The sequence below is a fragment of the Bombina bombina genome, chromosome 4, assembly GCF_027579735.1.
Source record: "Bombina bombina isolate aBomBom1 chromosome 4, aBomBom1.pri, whole genome shotgun sequence".
Taxonomy (NCBI): Eukaryota; Metazoa; Chordata; class Amphibia; order Anura; family Bombinatoridae; genus Bombina; species Bombina bombina.
Genome location: NC_069502.1, coordinates 852,168,312 through 852,186,394, shown reverse-complemented (window position 1 = coordinate 852,186,394; position 18,083 = coordinate 852,168,312). Strand labels below are relative to the sequence as shown.

At 41.3% G+C, this 18,083-nt stretch overlaps 1 protein-coding gene across 3 annotated transcripts in view; it reads right to left on the bottom strand.

Moving 5' to 3' along the window:
* Window positions 1-11,755: 11,755 nt before the first annotated feature.
* Window positions 11,756-18,083, bottom strand: part of LOC128657287 (gastrula zinc finger protein XlCGF17.1-like) — a 97,623-nt gene continuing 91,295 nt past the window's right edge. For all 3 annotated transcript variants that reach the window (XM_053711570.1, XM_053711572.1, XM_053711571.1), the window contains one exon: window positions 11,756-13,201. In XM_053711570.1, the coding sequence (XP_053567545.1) occupies window positions 12,360-13,201 (842 nt within the window). In that variant the 3' untranslated portion in view covers window positions 11,756-12,359. The remainder of the gene's footprint in view (window positions 13,202-18,083) is intronic.

The window sequence follows — 18,083 nt, the reverse complement described above, 5'->3', positions numbered from 1 at the left end:
TATAATACATTGCAATAACAACACCTGGTACATACATACAAAAAGATGTATTTTTTCTCCACGTGCTAATAGCAATCTCAGTGCTTCTATCCTCTCCCATTTTTTTGCATTTCTTCTGTATAGTCTGGAGGGAGCCTCTTTGGGGAAAGAAACTTTTACATACCAGCGCAGGGAGAATATTCCTTGTATAATACGAGGATATTTACCTGCCCATATATATTGGTTCAATAATGACGGGTAATTATCTAATAGGGCCATTGGGAATTTCAGGGGTAAACAGCGGGACAAATAGGTCATTTCTGGTAGTATCATCTTGAAAGCAGAGATTTTGTCCATCCAAGAAACCTCCTTAAATCTTGGGCGAGAAAAAGAACATTTAAGTTCTGGTAAGAAAGTTCCATGATTTTTTTTCAATTAACCAAGTAAAATTATGTGATTGCACACCAAGATGCTAAAATCCACTACTACACCATTTAAATGGGAATAGGACCTGTAAACTTTGAGTCTGTCTTTCAGGGAGATTTAGGGGTAAACTCCCGTTTTATCAACATTTAGTTTATAATAGGAAAAGTATTGAAACAAGTCAAACAAAACTGGAAGGGATTTCTCGGTTTCCATTAAAAAGAATGTCAGGTTATCTACAAACAGACTCAGTTATGTACCACATAGAGAAGAGACCCTTTATCATCTGGTTTTTTTGGATGTCTAAAGCCAATGTTTCAACGGAGAAAACAAATAGAGGGGAGAGGATCCATTGCGGCCTCTCTCACTTTGATTTTAACAAAGGGGCTCACTCACCCTGTTCAGTTATGCATTAGGTTAATTTAAATTCCAGCTAGGGAAACACTGTCATCTCAGTGACCACCTGACTCTAATTCTTTCAACAGTACCTACAGTTAAAAGATGGGTTTATCTTCATATAAATAAGGGCCTTTGGGTATATGTATATATTTTTGATCTACACATAGGACACCCTCCCATGAAAACTGAAATAAATTCACTTTTGTGCCAGGCAATCACTTGACTACTCAGACCTATATAGGGACCCCAAATTCCCCTATGGATTAAAAACACACTGGGCCACTTTGTAACCACTTGAGATGCACTTGAGATGCAGAGGCATCAAACAACTAAAAAGTGCATCCACCAGAGGTCCCCATGTAGTCATCACTAGCACTCTAGACATTGTATGGATGTTGATTACGTATCTCTGTAATGAAAAGGTTAAGCTCTGATTTCCCTTAATATAAATTTTCTGATGAGTAAGAAAAAATTATTACGGAGCAAAATATTTATCACATTCAGAACATAAAAATCCCTTCCCACCTATATGAATTTTTTTAGTGTCTGATAAGGTGTGATTTCAGAGTATAACATTTTCCACAGTTACAACATGAAAATGCTTGTGCTCCTGTATTAATTTTCTTATTCATAAAATGCGATTTCTGTGTAAAAATTTCTCAGTCAGAACGTGAAAATGCTCTCTCCTGTATGCATTTTCTGATGATCAATAAGTGATTATTTCCGGGTAAAACATTTCCCACAGACAGAAAATAAAAATGATTTTTCTTCTGTGTGATTTTTGTGATGAGTAATAAGTACTGATTTATGACTAAAACATTTCCTGCAATCAGAACATGAAAATGTTTTTTCTCCTCTGAATTTTCTGATGATCTATAAGAGTTTATTTCAGAGTAAAACATTTCCCACAGTAAGAACATGAAAATAGTTTTTAGTCTTTGTGAATTTTGTAATGCATAAGACATGATTTTTGAATAAAACATTTTCCAAACTCAGAACATGGAACTGCCGTTTCTCCTGTGTGAATTTTGTGATGCATAATAAGATATGATTTCCGAGTAAAACATTTACCACAGACAGAACATGAAAATTACTTTTCTCCTGTTTGAATTTTGTGATGCGTAATAATAAGATCTGAATCTCAAAACATTTCTCACAGTCAGAACATGCAAATGTTTTCTTTCCTGTAATGTGTAATAAGAGTTGATGTATTATTATTACTATTATCAGTTATTTGTAGAGTACCAACAGATTCTGCATCGTTAATTCTGAGTAAAACATTTCCCACACACAGAACATGAAAATGCCTTTTCTCCTATGTGAATTTTGTGATGTATAATAAGATCTGATATCTGAATAAAACATTACCCACACTCAGAACATGAAAATGATTTCTTTCCTGTATGAATTTTCTGATGTTTTACTCAGAAATCAACTCTTATTAATCATTTCCCACAGTCAGAACATGAAAATGCTTTTTCTCCTCTGTGAATTGTGTGATGTCTAATAAGAGTTGATTTTAGAGTAAAACATTTCCCACAGTAAGAGCATGAAAATGCTTTTTCTTCTACATGATAAGACGAGTCCATAGATTTCATCCTTACTTGTAGGATATTAACCTCCTGCTAACAGGAAGTGGCAAAGAGCACCACAACAGGGCTGTATATATAGCTCCTCCCTTCCCTCCACCCCCAGTCATTCTCTTTGCCTGTGTTAGTAATAGGAAGAGGTAAAGTGAGGTGTTAGTTTTAGATTCTTCAATCAAGAAGTTTTTTATTTTAAATGATACCGGTGAGTACTATTTTTCTCAGGGAGATTTGGAGATGAAGATTTCTGCCCTGAGGTGGATGATCTTAGCAGTTTTAACTAAGATCCACAATGGTTCCCACAGAGATCTGAAGGTAGTGCAAGAGAAATCTTCAGTGTGGAGAACGGTTTCATGCTACAAGCAGCACTGAGGTATGTTCAGTCTTTTACTTCTGAGGAGACTTAGTATATCAGAATTGGCTGACATTTTTCCCTGCAAGGGAAGGGGTAAGCAGTAGACCTGTACATAAAGGGTGTTACTGAAAATTCTGTGTTTCTGTTTGTATTTGATATAGTACTGGGCTGGAAACAATCAATAGGACACTGGAAGAGGCAGCTTGATGTTTTTTATTTGAACATAACAAATAATCAGTATGGCTGCAGTGTTACAGTAAGGTTTTTAGGGGACCACATGGTTTACTTTGCAAACCGCTTCCCATGCGGTTATACAGACTGATATGATCGACGTCCATGATGGGCAGGGCCTATTTTTGCACGCTCAGACGCGCAGTGTACTCTGACTGAGAAGTCAGCAGGCATTAGCTCCGGTGGGGCCTATACTGGTGTTCTGTGCACCGGATCATTGTCAAGTTATTTTCATTGTCGAGTCAGTACCCTGGGGGCAGGGGGCATTTTTTTCAATAAAATATTTTTTGTGCTATAAAATGTCTTTTAAAGGTTAAATTCACCCTTTGCTCTTAGGGTGCAATAATTTTTGGATCAATTGAATAGGTATATTTAATTGCATAGTGTTATTTAAACGTTTAGGCAGTTTAAGAAAAATTGTGCGCTTTTTTATTTTTTAAAGACGCAGTACAAATTTTTAGAAAAATTGTTCAAATCAATAAATAAAGTGTTTAACGACTATTGTGGTTTATGCTAGTCTGTTCAACATGTCCGACATTGAGGAAACTAATTGCTCTATGTGTTTAGAAGCCATTGTGGAACCCCCTCTTACTTTGTGTACCTCTTCTACTGAAAAGGCCTTACAATGTAAAAAAACATATTTTAGGTAAAGAAAGTGTGCCTAAGGATGATTCTCAGTCTGAAGAGAATCAGGATATGCCATCCAATCCTCCCCAAGTGTCACAACCTTTAACGCCCACACAAGCAACGCCAAGTACCTCAAGTGCGTCTAATTCTTTTACTCTGCAGGATATGGCTGCAGTTATGTCAACTACCCTTACAGAGGTATTATCTAAATTACCAGTGTTACAGGGTAAACGCAGTAGATCAGGTATTAAATGTGAATACTGAATCCTCTGATGCCTTATTGAGTATTTCTGATGTACCCTCACAGGGCTCTGAGTTGGGGGTCAGGGAATTGCTGTCTGAGGGAGAACTTTCAGACTCAGGAAATACGTTACCTCAGACAGATTCGGACATCATGTCCTTTAAATTTAAGCTTGAACATCTCCGCCTGTTACTTGGGGAGGTTTTAGCGACTCTGGATGATTGTGACCCTATTGTGATACCACCAGAAAAATTGTGTAAAATGGACAAATATCTAGAGGTGCCTACTTACACTGATGTTTTTCCAGTTCCTAAAAGAATTTCGGAAATTATTAAAAAGGAATGGGACAGACTGGGTATAACGTTTTCTCCTCCTACTTTCAAGAAAATGTTTCCCATATCAGACACCATTCGGGACTCCTGGCAGTCGGTCCCTAAGGTGGAGGGAGCTATATATACCCTGGCTAAGCGTACAACTATACCTATTGAGGACAGTTGTGCTTTCAAAGACCCCATGGATAAGAAGTTAGAGGGTCTTCTAAAGAAATTATTTATTCATCAGGGTTTTCTTTTACAACCTACAGCTTGCATTGTTCCAGTGACTACTGCAGCAGCTTTTTGGTTTGATGCTCTAGAAGAGTCTCTGAAGGTTGAGACCCCTTTAGAGGACATTTTGGATAGAATTAAGGCTCTCAAGCTAGCTAATTCTTTTATTACAGATGCCGCCTTTCAAATTGCTAAATTGACGGCGAAAAATGCAGGATTTGCCATTTTAGCACGTAGAGCGTTATGGTTCAAATCTTGGTCTGCTGATGTGTCATCAAAATCTAAACTTTTAGCTATTCCTTTCAAGGGTAAGACCCTATTCGGGCCTGAGTTGAAAGAAATAATTTCTGACATTACTGGAGGTAAAGGTCATGCCTTGCCTCAGGATAAGTCTGCTAAGATGAGAGGTAGACAAAATAATTTTCGTTTCTTTCTAAATTTTAAATGAGTACCCTCTGCTTCCTCTTCCTCCACAAAGCAGGAAGGGAATTTTGCTCAATCCAAATCCATCTGGAGACCCAACCAGGCTTGGAACAAAGGTAAAAAACCCAAGAAACCCGCTGCTGCTACAAAGACAGCATGTAGGGGCGGCCCCCGGTCCGGGACCGGATCTAGTAGGGGGCAGACTTTCTTTCTTTGCCCAGGCTTGGGCAAGAGATGTCCAGGACCACTGGGCACTGGAAATCGTGACCCAAGGGTATCAACTGGAATTCAAGGATTTTCTCCCAAGAGGGAGATTTCATCTTTCACGATTGTCTGTAGACCAGATAAAAAGAGAGGCGTTCTTACGCTGTGTAGAAGACCTCTCTCCCATGGGAGTAATTTGTCCCGTTCCAAAACTGGAACAGGGCCAGGGGTTTTACTCAAATCTTTTCATGGTTCCCAAAAAAGAGGGAACGTTCAGACCTATTTTAGATCTCAAGTGTCTAAACAAGTTTCTCAGAATTCCATCATTCAAGATGGAGACTATACGAACAATCTTACCAATGATCCAGGAGGGTCAATATATGACTACCGTGGACTTGAAGGATGCATACCTTCATATCCCTATTCACAAGGATCATCATCAGTTCCTAAGGTTTGCCTTCCTGGACAAACATTTTCAGTTCGTGGCTCTTCCCTTCGGGTTGGCCACAGCACCCAGGATCTTCACAAAGGTTCTAGGGTCCCTTCTGGCGGTTCTCAGACCACGGGGCATAGCAGTGGCGCCTTATCTGGATGATATCTTAATTCAGGCATCGACTTATCATCTGATGAAATCTCATACAGACACAGTGTTGTCCTTTCTGAGAACTCACAGTTGGAACCTATGCATTCCATAGATATTAAGTTGTTATCTTGGAAAGTTTTGTTTTTGGTTGCTATTTCTTCTGCTCGTAGAGTTTCTGAGCTTTCAGCGTTAAAATGTGATTCACCTTATCTTATCTTCCATTCTTATAAGGTGGTTTTACGTACCAAACCTTGTTTCCTTCCTAAGGTTGTTTCAAATAAGAATATTAATCAGGAAATTGTTGTTCCTTCCTTGTGTCCTAATCCTTCTTCTAAGAAGGAGCGTCTGTTACATAACCTGGACGTGGTCCGTATCTTGACGTTTTACTTACAGGCGACTAAGGATTTCCATCAACCATCTTCATTATTCCTTGTTTATTCCGGAAAGTGTAGGGGTCAGAAAAACAGAATTTATGTTTACCTGATAAATTACTTTCTCCAATGGTGTGTCCGGTCCACGGCGTCATCCTTACTTGTGGGATATTCTCTTCCCCAACAGGAAATGGCAAAGAGCCCAGCAAAGCTGGTCACATGATCCCTCCTAGGCTCCGCCTACCCCAGTCATTCGACCGACGTTAAGGAGGAATATTTGCATAGGAGAAACCATATGATACCGTGGTGACTGTAGTTAAAGAAAATAAATTATCAGACCTGATTAAAAAACCAGGGCGGGCCGTGGACCGGACACACCGTTGGAGAAAGTAATTTATCAGGTAAACATAAATTCTGTTTTCTCCAACATAGGTGTGTCCGGTCCACGGCGTCATCCTTACTTGTGGGAACCAATACCAAAGCTTTAGGACACGGATGAAGGGAGGGAGCAAATCAGGTCACCTAAATGGAAGGCACCACGGCTTGCAAAACCTTTCTCCCAAAAATAGCCTCAGAAGAAGCAAAAGTATCAAACTTGTAAAATTTGGTAAAAGTGTGCAGTGAAGACCAAGTCGCTGCCCTACATATCTGATCAACAGAAGCCTCGTTCTTGAAGGCCCATGTGGAAGCCACAGCCCTAGTGGAAGGAGCTGTGATCCTTTCAGGAGGCTGCCGTCCGGCAGTCTCGTAAGCCAATCTGATGATGCTTTTAATCCAAAAAGAGAGAGAGGTAGAAGTTGCTTTTTGACCTCTCCTTTTACCAGAATAAACAACAAACAAGGAAGATGTTTGTCTAAAATCCTTTGTAGCATCTAAATAGAATTTTAGAGCGCGAACAACATCCAAATTGTGCAACAAACGTTCCTTCTTCGAAACTGGTTTCGGACACAGAGAAGGCATGACTATCTCCTGGTTAATGTTTTTGTTAGAAACAACTTTTGGAAGAAAACCAGGTTTAGTACGTAAAACCACCTTATCTGCATGGAACACCAGATAAGGAGGAGAACACTGCAGAGCAGATAATTCTGAAACTCTTCTAGCAGAAGAAATTGCAACCAAAAACAAAACTTTCCAAGATAATAACTTAATATCAACGGAATGTAAGGGTTCAAACGGAACCCCCTGAAGAACTGAAAGAACTAAATTGAGACTCCAAGGAGGAGTCAAAGGTTTGTAAACAGGCTTGTTTCTAACCAGAGCCTGAACAAAGGCTTGAACATCTGGCACGGCTGCCAGCTTTTTGTGAAGTAACACAGACAAGGCAGAAATCTGTCCCATCAAGGAACTTGCAGATAATCCGTTTTCCAATCCTTCTCGAAGGAAGGATAGAATCTTAGGAATCTTAACCTTGTCCCAAGGGAATCCTTTAGATTCACACCAACAGATATATTTTTTCCAAATTTTGTGGTAAATTTTTCTAGTTACAGGCTTTCTGGCCTGAACAAGAGTATCAATAACAGAATCTGAGAACCCTCGCTTTGAAAAGATCAAGCGTTCAATCTCCAAGCAGTCAGCTGGAGTGGGACCAGATTCGGATGTTCGAACGGACCTTGAACCAGAAGGTCTCGTCTCAAAGGTAGCTTCCATGGTGGAGCCGAAGACATATTCACCAGATCTGCATACCAAATCCTGCGTGGCCACGCAGGAGCTATCAAGATCACCGACGCCCTCTCCTGATTGATCCTGGCTACCAGCCTGGGGATGAGAGGGAACGGCGGGAATACATAAGCTAGTTTGAAGGTCCAAGGTGCTACTAGTGCATCTACTAGAGTCGCCTTGGGGTCCCTGGATCTGGACCCGTAGCAAGGAACCTTGAAGTTCTGACGAGAGGCCATCAGATCCATGTCTGGAATGCCCCACAGTTGAGTGATTTGGGCAAAGATTTCCGGATGGAGTTCCCACTCCCCCGGATGCAATGTCTGACGACTCAGAAAATCCGCTTCCCAATTTTCCACTCCTGGGATGTGGATTGCAGACAGGTGGCAGGAGCGAGTCTCCGCCCATTGAATGATTTTGGTCACTTCTTCCATCGCCAGGGAACTCCTTGTTCCCCCCTGATGGTTGATGTACGCAACAGTCGTCATGTTGTCTGATTGAAACCGTATGAACTTGGCCCTCGCTAGCTGAGGCCAAGCCTTGAGAGCATTGAATATCGCTCTCAGTTCCAGAATATTTATCGGTAGAAGAGATTCTTCCCGAGACCAAAGACCCTGAGCTTTCAGGGATCCCCAGACCGCGCCCCAGCCCATCAGACTGGCGTCGGTCGTGACAATGACCCACTCTGGTCTGCAGGAGGTCACCCCTTGTGACAGGTTGTCCATGGACAGCCACCAACGGAGTGAGTCTCTGGTCCTCTGATTTACTTGTATTTTCGGAGACAAGTCTGTATAGTCCCCATTCCACTGACTGAGCATACACAGTTGTAATGGTCTCAGATGAATGCGCGCAAAAGGAACTATGTCCATTGCCGCTACCATCAAACCTATCACTTCCATGCACTGCGCTATGGAAGGAAGAGGAACGGAATGAAGTATCCGACAAGAGTTTAGAAGTTTTGTTTTTCTGGTCTCTGTCAGAAAAATCCTCATTTCTAAGGAGTCTATTATTGTTCCCAAGAAGGGAACTCTTGTCGACGGAGATAGAGAACTCTTTTCCACGTTCACTTTCCATTCGTGAGATCTGAGAAAGGCCAGGACTATGTCCGTGTGAGCCTTTGCTTGAGGAAGGGACGACGCTTGAATCAGAATGTCGTCCAAGTAAGGTACTACAGCAATGCCCCTTGGTCTTAGCACCGCCAGAAGGGACCCTAGTACCTTTGTGAAAATCCTTGGAGCAGTGGCTAATCCGAAAGGAAGCGCCACGAACTGGTAATGCTTGTCCAGGAATGCGAACCTTAGGAACCGATGATGTTCCTTGTGGACAGGAATATGTAGATACGCATCCTTTAAATCCACCGTGGTCAAGAATTGACCTTCCTGGATGGAAGGATTGTTCGAATGGTTTCCATTTTGGACGATGGAACCTTGAGAAACTTGTTTAGGATCTTGAGATCTAAGATTGGTCTGAACGTTCCCTCTTTTTTGGGAACTACGAACAGATTGGAGTAGAACCCCATCCCTCGTTCTTTTAATGGAACAGGATGAATCACTTCCAGAAGATAACCTTGGGAGACTATTTCTAGCGCCCAAGGATCCAGAACATCTCTTGCCCAAGCCTGAGTGAAGAGAGAGAGTCTGCCCCCCACCAAATCCGGTCCCGGATCGGGGGCCCGCATCTCATGCTGACTTGGGAGCAGTGGCAGGGTTCTTGGCCTGCTTTCCTTTGTTCCAGCCTTGCATTGGTCTCCAGGCTGGATTGGCTTGAGAAGTATTACCCTCCTGCTTAGAGGACGTAGCACTTGGGGCTGGTCCGTTTCTGCGAAAGGGACGAAAATTAGGTTTATTTTTGGCCTTGAAAGACCTATCCTGAGGAAGGGCGTGGCCCTTGCCCCCAGTGATATCAGAGATAATCTCTTTCAAGTCAGGGCCAAACAGTGTTTTCCCCTTGAAAGGAATGTCAAGCAATTTGTTCTTGGAAGACGCATCCGCTGACCAAGATTTTAACCAAAGCGCTCTGCGCGCCACAATAGCAAACCCAGAATTTTTCGCCGCTAACCTAGCCAATTGCAAGGTGGCGTCTAGGGTGAAAGAATTAGCCAATTTAAGAGCACGAATTCTGTCCATAATCTCCTCATAAGAAGAAGAATTACTAATAATCGCCTTTTCTAGCTCATCGAACCAGAAACACGCGGCTGTAGTGACAGGGACAATGCATGCAATTGGTTGTAGAAGGTAACCTTGCTGAACAAACATCTTTTTTAGCAAACCTTCTAATTTTTTATCCATAGGATCTTGGAAAGCACAACTATCTTCTATGGGTATAGCGGTGCGCTTGTTTAGAGTAGAAACCGCCCCCTCGACCTTGGGGACTGTCTGCCATAAGTCCTTTCTGGGGTCGACTATAGGAAACAATTTTTTAAATATGGGGGGAGGTACGAAAGGTATACCGGGCCTGTCCCATTCTTTATTAACAATGTACGCCACCCGCTTGGGTATAGGAAAAGCTTCGGGGGGCCCCGGGGCCTCTAGGAACTTGTCCATTTTACATAGTGTTTCTGGAATGACCAGATAATCACAATCATCCAAATTGGATAACACCTCCTTAAGCAGAGCGCGGAGATGTTCCAACTTAAATTTAAAAGTAATCACATCAGGTTCAGCTTGTTGAGAAATTTTTCCTGAATCTGAAATTTCTCCCTCAGACAAAACCTCCCTGGCCCCCTCAGACTGGTGTAGGGGCCCTTCAGAAACAATATCATCAGCGTCCTCATGCTCTTCAGTATTTTATAAAACAGAGCAGTCGCGCTTTCGCTGATAAGTGGGCATATTGGCTAAAATGTTTTTGATAGAATTATCCATTACAGCCGTTAATTGTTGCATAGTAAGGAGTATTGGCGCGCTAGATGTACTAGGGGCCTCCTGTATGGGCAAGACTGGTGTAGACGAAGGAGGGGATGATGCAGTACCATGCTTACTCCCCTCACTTGAGGAATCATCTTGGGCATCATTTTTACTAAATTTTTTATGACATAAATCACATCTATTTAAATGAGAAGGAACCTTGGCTTCCCCACAGTCAGAACACAATCTATCTGGTAGTTCAGACATGTTAAACAGGCATAAACTTGATAACAAAGCACAAAAAACGTTTTAAAATAAAACCGTTACTGTCACTTTAAATTTTAAACTGAACACACTTTATTACTGCAATTGCGAAAAAGTATGAAGGAATTGTTCAAAATTTCACCACAGTGTCTTAAAGCCTTAAACGTATTGCACACCAAATTTGGAAGCTTTAACCCTTAAAATAATGGAACCGGAGCCGTTTTTATATTTAACCCCTTTACAGTCCCTGGAATCTGCTTTGCTGAGACCCAACCAAGCCCAAAGGGGAATACGATACCAAATGATGCCTTCAGAAAGACTTTTCTATGTATCAGAGCTCCACACACATGCAGCTGCATGTCATGCTGTTCTCAAAAACAAGTGCGCCATACCGGCGCGAAAATGAGGCTCTGACTATGATTAGGGAAAGCCCCTATAGAATAAGGTGTCTAAAACAGTGCCTGCCGATATTATTTTACAAAAAATACCCAGATTAAATGATTCCTCAAGGCTAAATATGTGTAAATATGATCGATTTAGCCCAGAAAATGTCTACAGTCTTAATAAGCCCTTGTGAAGCCCTTATTTACTGTCTGAATAAAAATGGCTTACCGGATCCCATAGGGAAAATGACAGCTTCCAGCATTACATCGTCTTGTTAGAATGTGTCATACCTCAAGCAGCAAAAGACTGCTCACTGTTCCCCCAACTGAAGTTAATTCCTCTCAACAGTCCTGTGTGGAACAGCCATGGATTTTAGTAACGGTTGCTAAAATCATTTTCCTCATACAAACAGAAATCTTGATTGAATAATAAAAACTACAGTTAAACACTAAAAAACTCTAAGCCATCTCCGTGGAGATGTTGCCTGTACAACGGCAAAGAGAATGACTGGGGTAGGCGGAGCCTAGGAGGGATCATGTGACCAGCTTTGCTGGGCTCTTTGCCATTTCCTGTTGGGGAAGAGAATATCCCACAAGTAAGGATGACGCCGTGGACCGGACACACCTATGTTGGAGAAACTATGGCTACCTCTCTTTCTTTTTGGCTGAGGAGTATCATCCGCCTGGCATGCTTCTGTTGAACAGATTTGCAAGGCTGCAACTTGGTAGACTCTTCATACTTTTTCCAAATTTGATACTTTTGCTTCTTCTGAGGCTGTTTTTGGGAGAAAAGTTCTTCAAGCAGTGGTGCCTTCCGTTTAGGTCTCTGTCTTGTCCCTCCCGTTTCATCCGTGTCCTGTAGCTTTGGTATTGTATCCCACAAGTAAGGATGAAATCCGTGGACTCGTCGTATCATGTAGAAGAAAAGTAAATTTATGCTTACCTGATTAATTTCTTCTACAATACGACGAGTCCCCGGCCCTCCCTGTCATTTTTTAGACAGATTATATTTTATTTTTTACAACTTCAGTCACCTCTGCACCTTTAGATTTTCCTTTCTCTTCCTAAACCTTTGGTCGAATGACTGGGGGTGGAGGGAAGGGAGGCGCTATATATACAGCTCTGCTGTGGTGCTCTTTGCCACTTCCTGTTAGCAGGAGGTTAATATCCCACAAGTAAGGATAAAATCCGTGGACTCGTCGTATCGTAGAAGAAATTAATTTATCAGGTAAGCATAAGCATAAATTTACTTTTCTCTTGTGTGAATTTTGTGATGCCTAGTAACAGTTGATTTCCGAGTAAAACATTTCCCACAGTAAGAACATGAAAATGCTTTTTCTCCTGTGTGAGTATTGTGATGCGCAAAAAGATGTGATTTCTGATTAAAACATTTCCCACACTCAGAACATGAAAATGCCTTTTCCCCTGTGTGAATTTTGCGATGCATAATAAAATCTGATTCACGAAAAAAACATTTGCCACAATCAGAACAAAATGCTTTTTCTCCTGTGTGAATTTTGTGATGCTTAATAAGCTCTGGTTTTCGAGTAAAACATTTCCCACACTCAGTACATGAAAATGCCTTTTCTCCAGTGTGAATTTTGTGATGCCTAATAACAGTTGATTTCCGAGTAAAATATTTCCCACAGTAAGAGCATGAAAATGCCTTTTCTCCAGTGTGAATTGTGTGATGCCTAATGAGATCTGATTTCAGAGTAAAACATTTCCTACAGTTAGAACATGAAAATGCCTTTTCTCCTGTGTGAATTTTGTGATGCTTAATAAGATCTGATTTTCGAGTAAAACATCTCTCACACTCAGAACATGAAAATGCCTTTTCTTCTATGTGAATTTTGTGATGCATAATAAGATCTGATTCACGAATAAAACATTTGCCACAATCAGAACATGAAAATGCTTTCTCTCCTGTATGAGATTTCAGATGGTGAAACAGAAATGATTTCTCTGTGAAACATTTCCCACATTCAGAACATAAATTTCCTTTGTGACTTCTTTGATTTTTTAAAAGATTGCAAGAAGCATCTGCACTCTGACCATGACTAGGATAACTGCAGTTTGTGAATTCATCTGTTTAGAAGAAAAATGAAAATGATATTTATTATTGGCATAATTATTTTCTTTTGAAAACATTTTAACTGTTCTGAATGATTGTCTGCCATAAGCTTAAGGGACAGGTTATGACCCCTAGACATTTCCTCATCCTCAGCCTTGCTGCTAAGGCTTAAGTGCAGTTTACTAGACATTAGGGACTATTTTTAAGGATGCCTCTGCATTCCATATTTGTCAATCACTACAATAAATATAAATTAATGTTGTAAACTTTTTTTTGTTGAAACCAACTTATTAGAAAAAAAATTGAGTTAACACAATTTTATAGATGCAGCTCCACCATTTACAATTAATTCACAGTTGTTGGTTGATTTTCTTATGTTAAAATACTAACAATAAAAGTGAAATCGACCACATTCAATGTTATCTCTTCTTTCTCATGATGGTAGTCAAAGAGTAGGAGATGGTGGAGATAAGCTATCAGCATTTCTAGAGGTCATGTCAATTATATTATCTAATAACAGTTTACAGTACAGTCAATAAGAATTGTAAGAAAAGACAAAAAGAAAAAGGAAATAAATACAATTGAGATAACTTGCCTTGTCCCATCCACACTCCATGTGGCATATCATATTTACTACTCTCATTGTTTTTATTTGAAGCTTGATTAGTGACCTAGATATTTCTGAAAAACAGAATTTATGTTTACCTGATAAATTTCTTTCTCCAACGGTGTGTCCGGTCCACGGCGTCATCCTTACTTGTGGGATATTCTCTTCCCCAACAGGAAATGGCAAAGAGCCCAGCAAAGCTGGTCACATGATCCCTCCTAGGCTCCGCCTACCCCAGTCATTCGACCGACGTTAAGGAGGAATAATAGCATAGGAGAAACCATATGGTACCGTGGTGACTGTAGTTAAAGAAAATAAATTATCAGACCTGATTAAAAAACCAGGGCGGGCCGTGGACCGGACACACCGTTGGAGAAAGAAAATTATCAGGTAAACATAAATTCTGTTTTCTCCAACATAGGTGTGTCCGGTCCACGGCGTCATCCTTACTTGTGGGAACCAATACCAAAGCTTTAGGACACGGATGAAGGGAGGGAGCAAATCAGGTCACCTAAATGGAAGGCACCACGGCTTGCAAAACCTTTCTCCCAAAAATAGCCTCAGAAGAAGCAAAAGTATCAAACTTGTAAAATTTGGTAAAAGTGTGCAGTGAAGACCAAGTTGCTGCCCTACATATCTGATCAACAGAAGCCTCGTTCTTGAAGGCCCATGTGGAAGCCACAGCCCTAGTGGAATGAGCCGTGATTCTTTCGGGAGGCTGCCGTCCGGCAGTCTCGTAAGCCAATCTGATGATGCTTTTAATCCAAAAAGAGAGAGAGGTAGAAGTTGTAGTGACAGGGACAATGCATGAAATGGGTTGTAGAAGGTAACCCTGCTGAACAAACATCTTTTTAAGCAAACCTTCTAATTTTTTATCCATAGGATCTTTGAAAGCACAACTATCCTCTATGGGAATAGTGGTGCGTTTGTTTAAAGTAGAAACCGCTCCCTCGACCTTGGGGACTGACTGCCATAAGTCCTTTCTGGGGTCGACCATAGGAAACAATTTTTTAAATATGGGGGGAGGGACGAAAGGAATACCGGGCCTTTCCCATTCTTTATTAACAATGTCCGCCACCCGCTTGGGTATAGGAAAAGCTTCTGGGAGCCCCGGCACCTCTAGGAACTTGTCCATTTTACATAGTTTCTCTGGGATGACCAAATTTTCACAATCATCCAGAGTGGATAATACCTCCTTAAGCAAAATGCGGAGATGTTCCAATTTAAATTTAAAAGTAATCACATCAGATTCAGCCTGCTGAGAAATGTTCCCTAAATCAGTAATTTCTCCCTCAGACAAAACCTCCCTGGCTCCCTCAGATTGGGTTAGGGGCCCTTCAGAGATATTAATATCAGCGTCGTCATGCTCTTCAGTAACTAAAACAGAGCATCCACGCTTACGCTGACAAGGGTTCATTTTGGCTAAAATGTTTTTGACAGAATTATCCATTACAGCCGTTAATTGTTGCATAGTAAGGAGTATTGGCGCGCTAGATGTACTAGGGGCCTCCTGAGTGGGCAAGACTCGTGTAGACGAAGGAGGGAATGATGCAGTACCATGCTTACTCCCCTCACTTGAGGAATCATCTTGGGCATCATTGTCATTATCACATAAATCACATTTATTTAAATGAATAGGAATTCTGGCTTCCCCACATTCAGAACACAGTCTATCTGGTAGTTCAGACATGTTAAACAGGCATAAACTTGATAAGAAAGTACAAAAAACGTTTTGAAATAAAACCGTTACTGTCACTTTAAATTTTAAACTGAACACACTTTATTACTGCAATTGCGAAAAAACATGAAGGAATTGTTCAAAATTCACCAAACTTTCACCACAGTGTCTTAAAGCCTTGAAAATATTGCACACCAATTTTGGAAGCTTTAACCCTTAAAATAGCGGAACCGGAGCCGTTTTAAGCTTTAACCCCTTTACAGTCCCTGGTATCTGCTTTGCTGAGACCCAACCAAACCCAAGGGGAATACGATACCAAATGATGCCTTCAGAAGTCTTTTATCAGTATCAGAGCTCCTCTCACATGCGACTGCATGCCATGCCTCTCAAAAACAAGTGCGCAACACCGGCGCGAAAATGAGACTCTGCCTATGCTTTGGGAAAGCCCCTAAAGAATAAGGTGTCTAAAACAGTGCCTGCCGATATAATTATATCAAAATACCCAGAATAAATGATTCCTCAAGGCTAAATAAGTGTTAATATCAATCGATTTAGCCCAAAAAATGTCTACAGTCTAAATAAGCCCTTGTGAAGCCCTTATTTACAATCGTAATAAACATGGCTTACCGGATCCCATAGGGAAAATGACAGCTTCCAGCATTACATCGTCTTGTTAGAATGTGTCATACCTCAAGCAGCAAAGGACTGCAAACTGTTCCCCCAACTGAAGTTAATGCTTTCAACAGTCCTGTGTGGAACAGCCATGGATTTTAGTTACGGTTGCTAAAATCATTTTCCTCATACAAACAGAATTCTTCATCTCTTTTCTGTTTCTGAGTAAATAGTACGTACCAGCACTATTTGAAAATAACAAACTCTTGATTGAATAATGAAAAACTACAGTTAAACACTAAAAAACTCTAAGCCATCTCCGTGGAGATGTTGCCTGTACAACGGCAAAGAGAATGACTGGGGTAGGCGGAGCCTAGGAGGGATCATGTGACCAGCTTTGCTGGGCTCTTTGCCATTTCCTGTTGGGGAAGAGAATATCCCACAAGTAAGGATGACGCCGTGGACCGGACACACCTATGTTGGAGAAAGGTTTATTTGTAATCTAGCGTATTATTTAGAACTAGTGTTAAAGCCTGTGTACTCGGGCCAAAATGTTTACGTTAAGAAATATACCTATCCCTCTATCTCTGTCCATCTCTCTCTATCCCCCTAACCCTCCTGATAAAGTGCCGCTTGAGGCAGGAAACGTGTCAGCTGTCAAAGTCTGTGTTGCTGTGCCTTTACAACTTTTTATAATGTATATCCAATAAAGTGGACGTTTTAACTATAGTATCATCTGTTTTCCTGGTTCTTCATACGTTTTTCATCAATCCTGGTTGCTGTACTTTCCATGGATTCTTAAAGAATTTCAGACAATCCTAGATTTGTTTCAAAGGATAATTCACTAGCCATTAGCACATGGTATACTGAAAGCTGGTAGAAACAGGAAATCTGCCAGCTTAAAAAAGACCTTCTATGGAAACCTTCAAGTTTACACTTCATGAGGTCTTTGAAAGAGGTACTATCCTCCAAAGGAATACTGGTTCACCTGGCAAGGGTAGAAATAGACAGAGAGAGAAAAGTGCTCAGTATCTTGAAAATGGCTCAGCATCTTGTTCTTTTAAGGATCACAACCTGGGAGCAGCAGCCCAATTGTGCCTTTCACAAAGGAGAAATTTCCGGAAGCAAATCAGTCTGATACTGCCTACAAAAGGACAGACCAGTCATGAAATACCAGGTAATATTTCTCTGAAAAAGGAACATGGCAACCCCAGACAATCATTTAAGCCTTCGTGAGGTGTAGCCATATTCCTCTAAGCACATTGGGCAGAGAGTTCACATCTGCTTTACCAATCAACCTTATGTCCTGATATTCAAAGCATTAGCGTTGAGAGAGACTGCCTTACTGGTCTTGTTGGCCTTGCAGTCCGACGGTCCGTCAAGATATTCAAGGAAAATGGGCATGGCTGAGCAATGCCGGCAAGCGGCGATGTCTCTCCCATAGAAGTCAATGGGAACGTGATGTCACCACCCGCATCGCCAACATCGCCACTCATAGGCATTTTCCTGCGGGTAGGGGGCCCTATTTGAAGTGGGCATACATGGAGCAGACAGTGCGCTCACTGAAACTCAAATATTGAGATGGGGAAATAAGTTTTATTACATATACACTAACTACCTCAGATGATGTAGTCTTGGCAGCTGATAGCTGGCGAGACAAATATGGCCGCTACCCTCCTCACAACCTGCACTTCGCTTATTTGAACATATTGATCTTGTGTCTATGTGTCCGAATCAAAGTGTAGGCTACTCCCACTAGCACGTCCCACTAACTCCCCCCTGAATGCCTATATCTACATATCAGATAACTTACACTCCCCCTGCACAGCCCACCTAACTGTCCCTGACCGCCTACACCTACGTCACGCCTTAGAACATACCCCTGTAATGCCCAGCTAAGTCCCTAAAACTGTCTACACTTAAGTAATGTCTAACTGACATTCCTCTGAAATGCCCCAGCTAACTCCCACATACTGCCTACTGTCAAAAAACTAGGTCA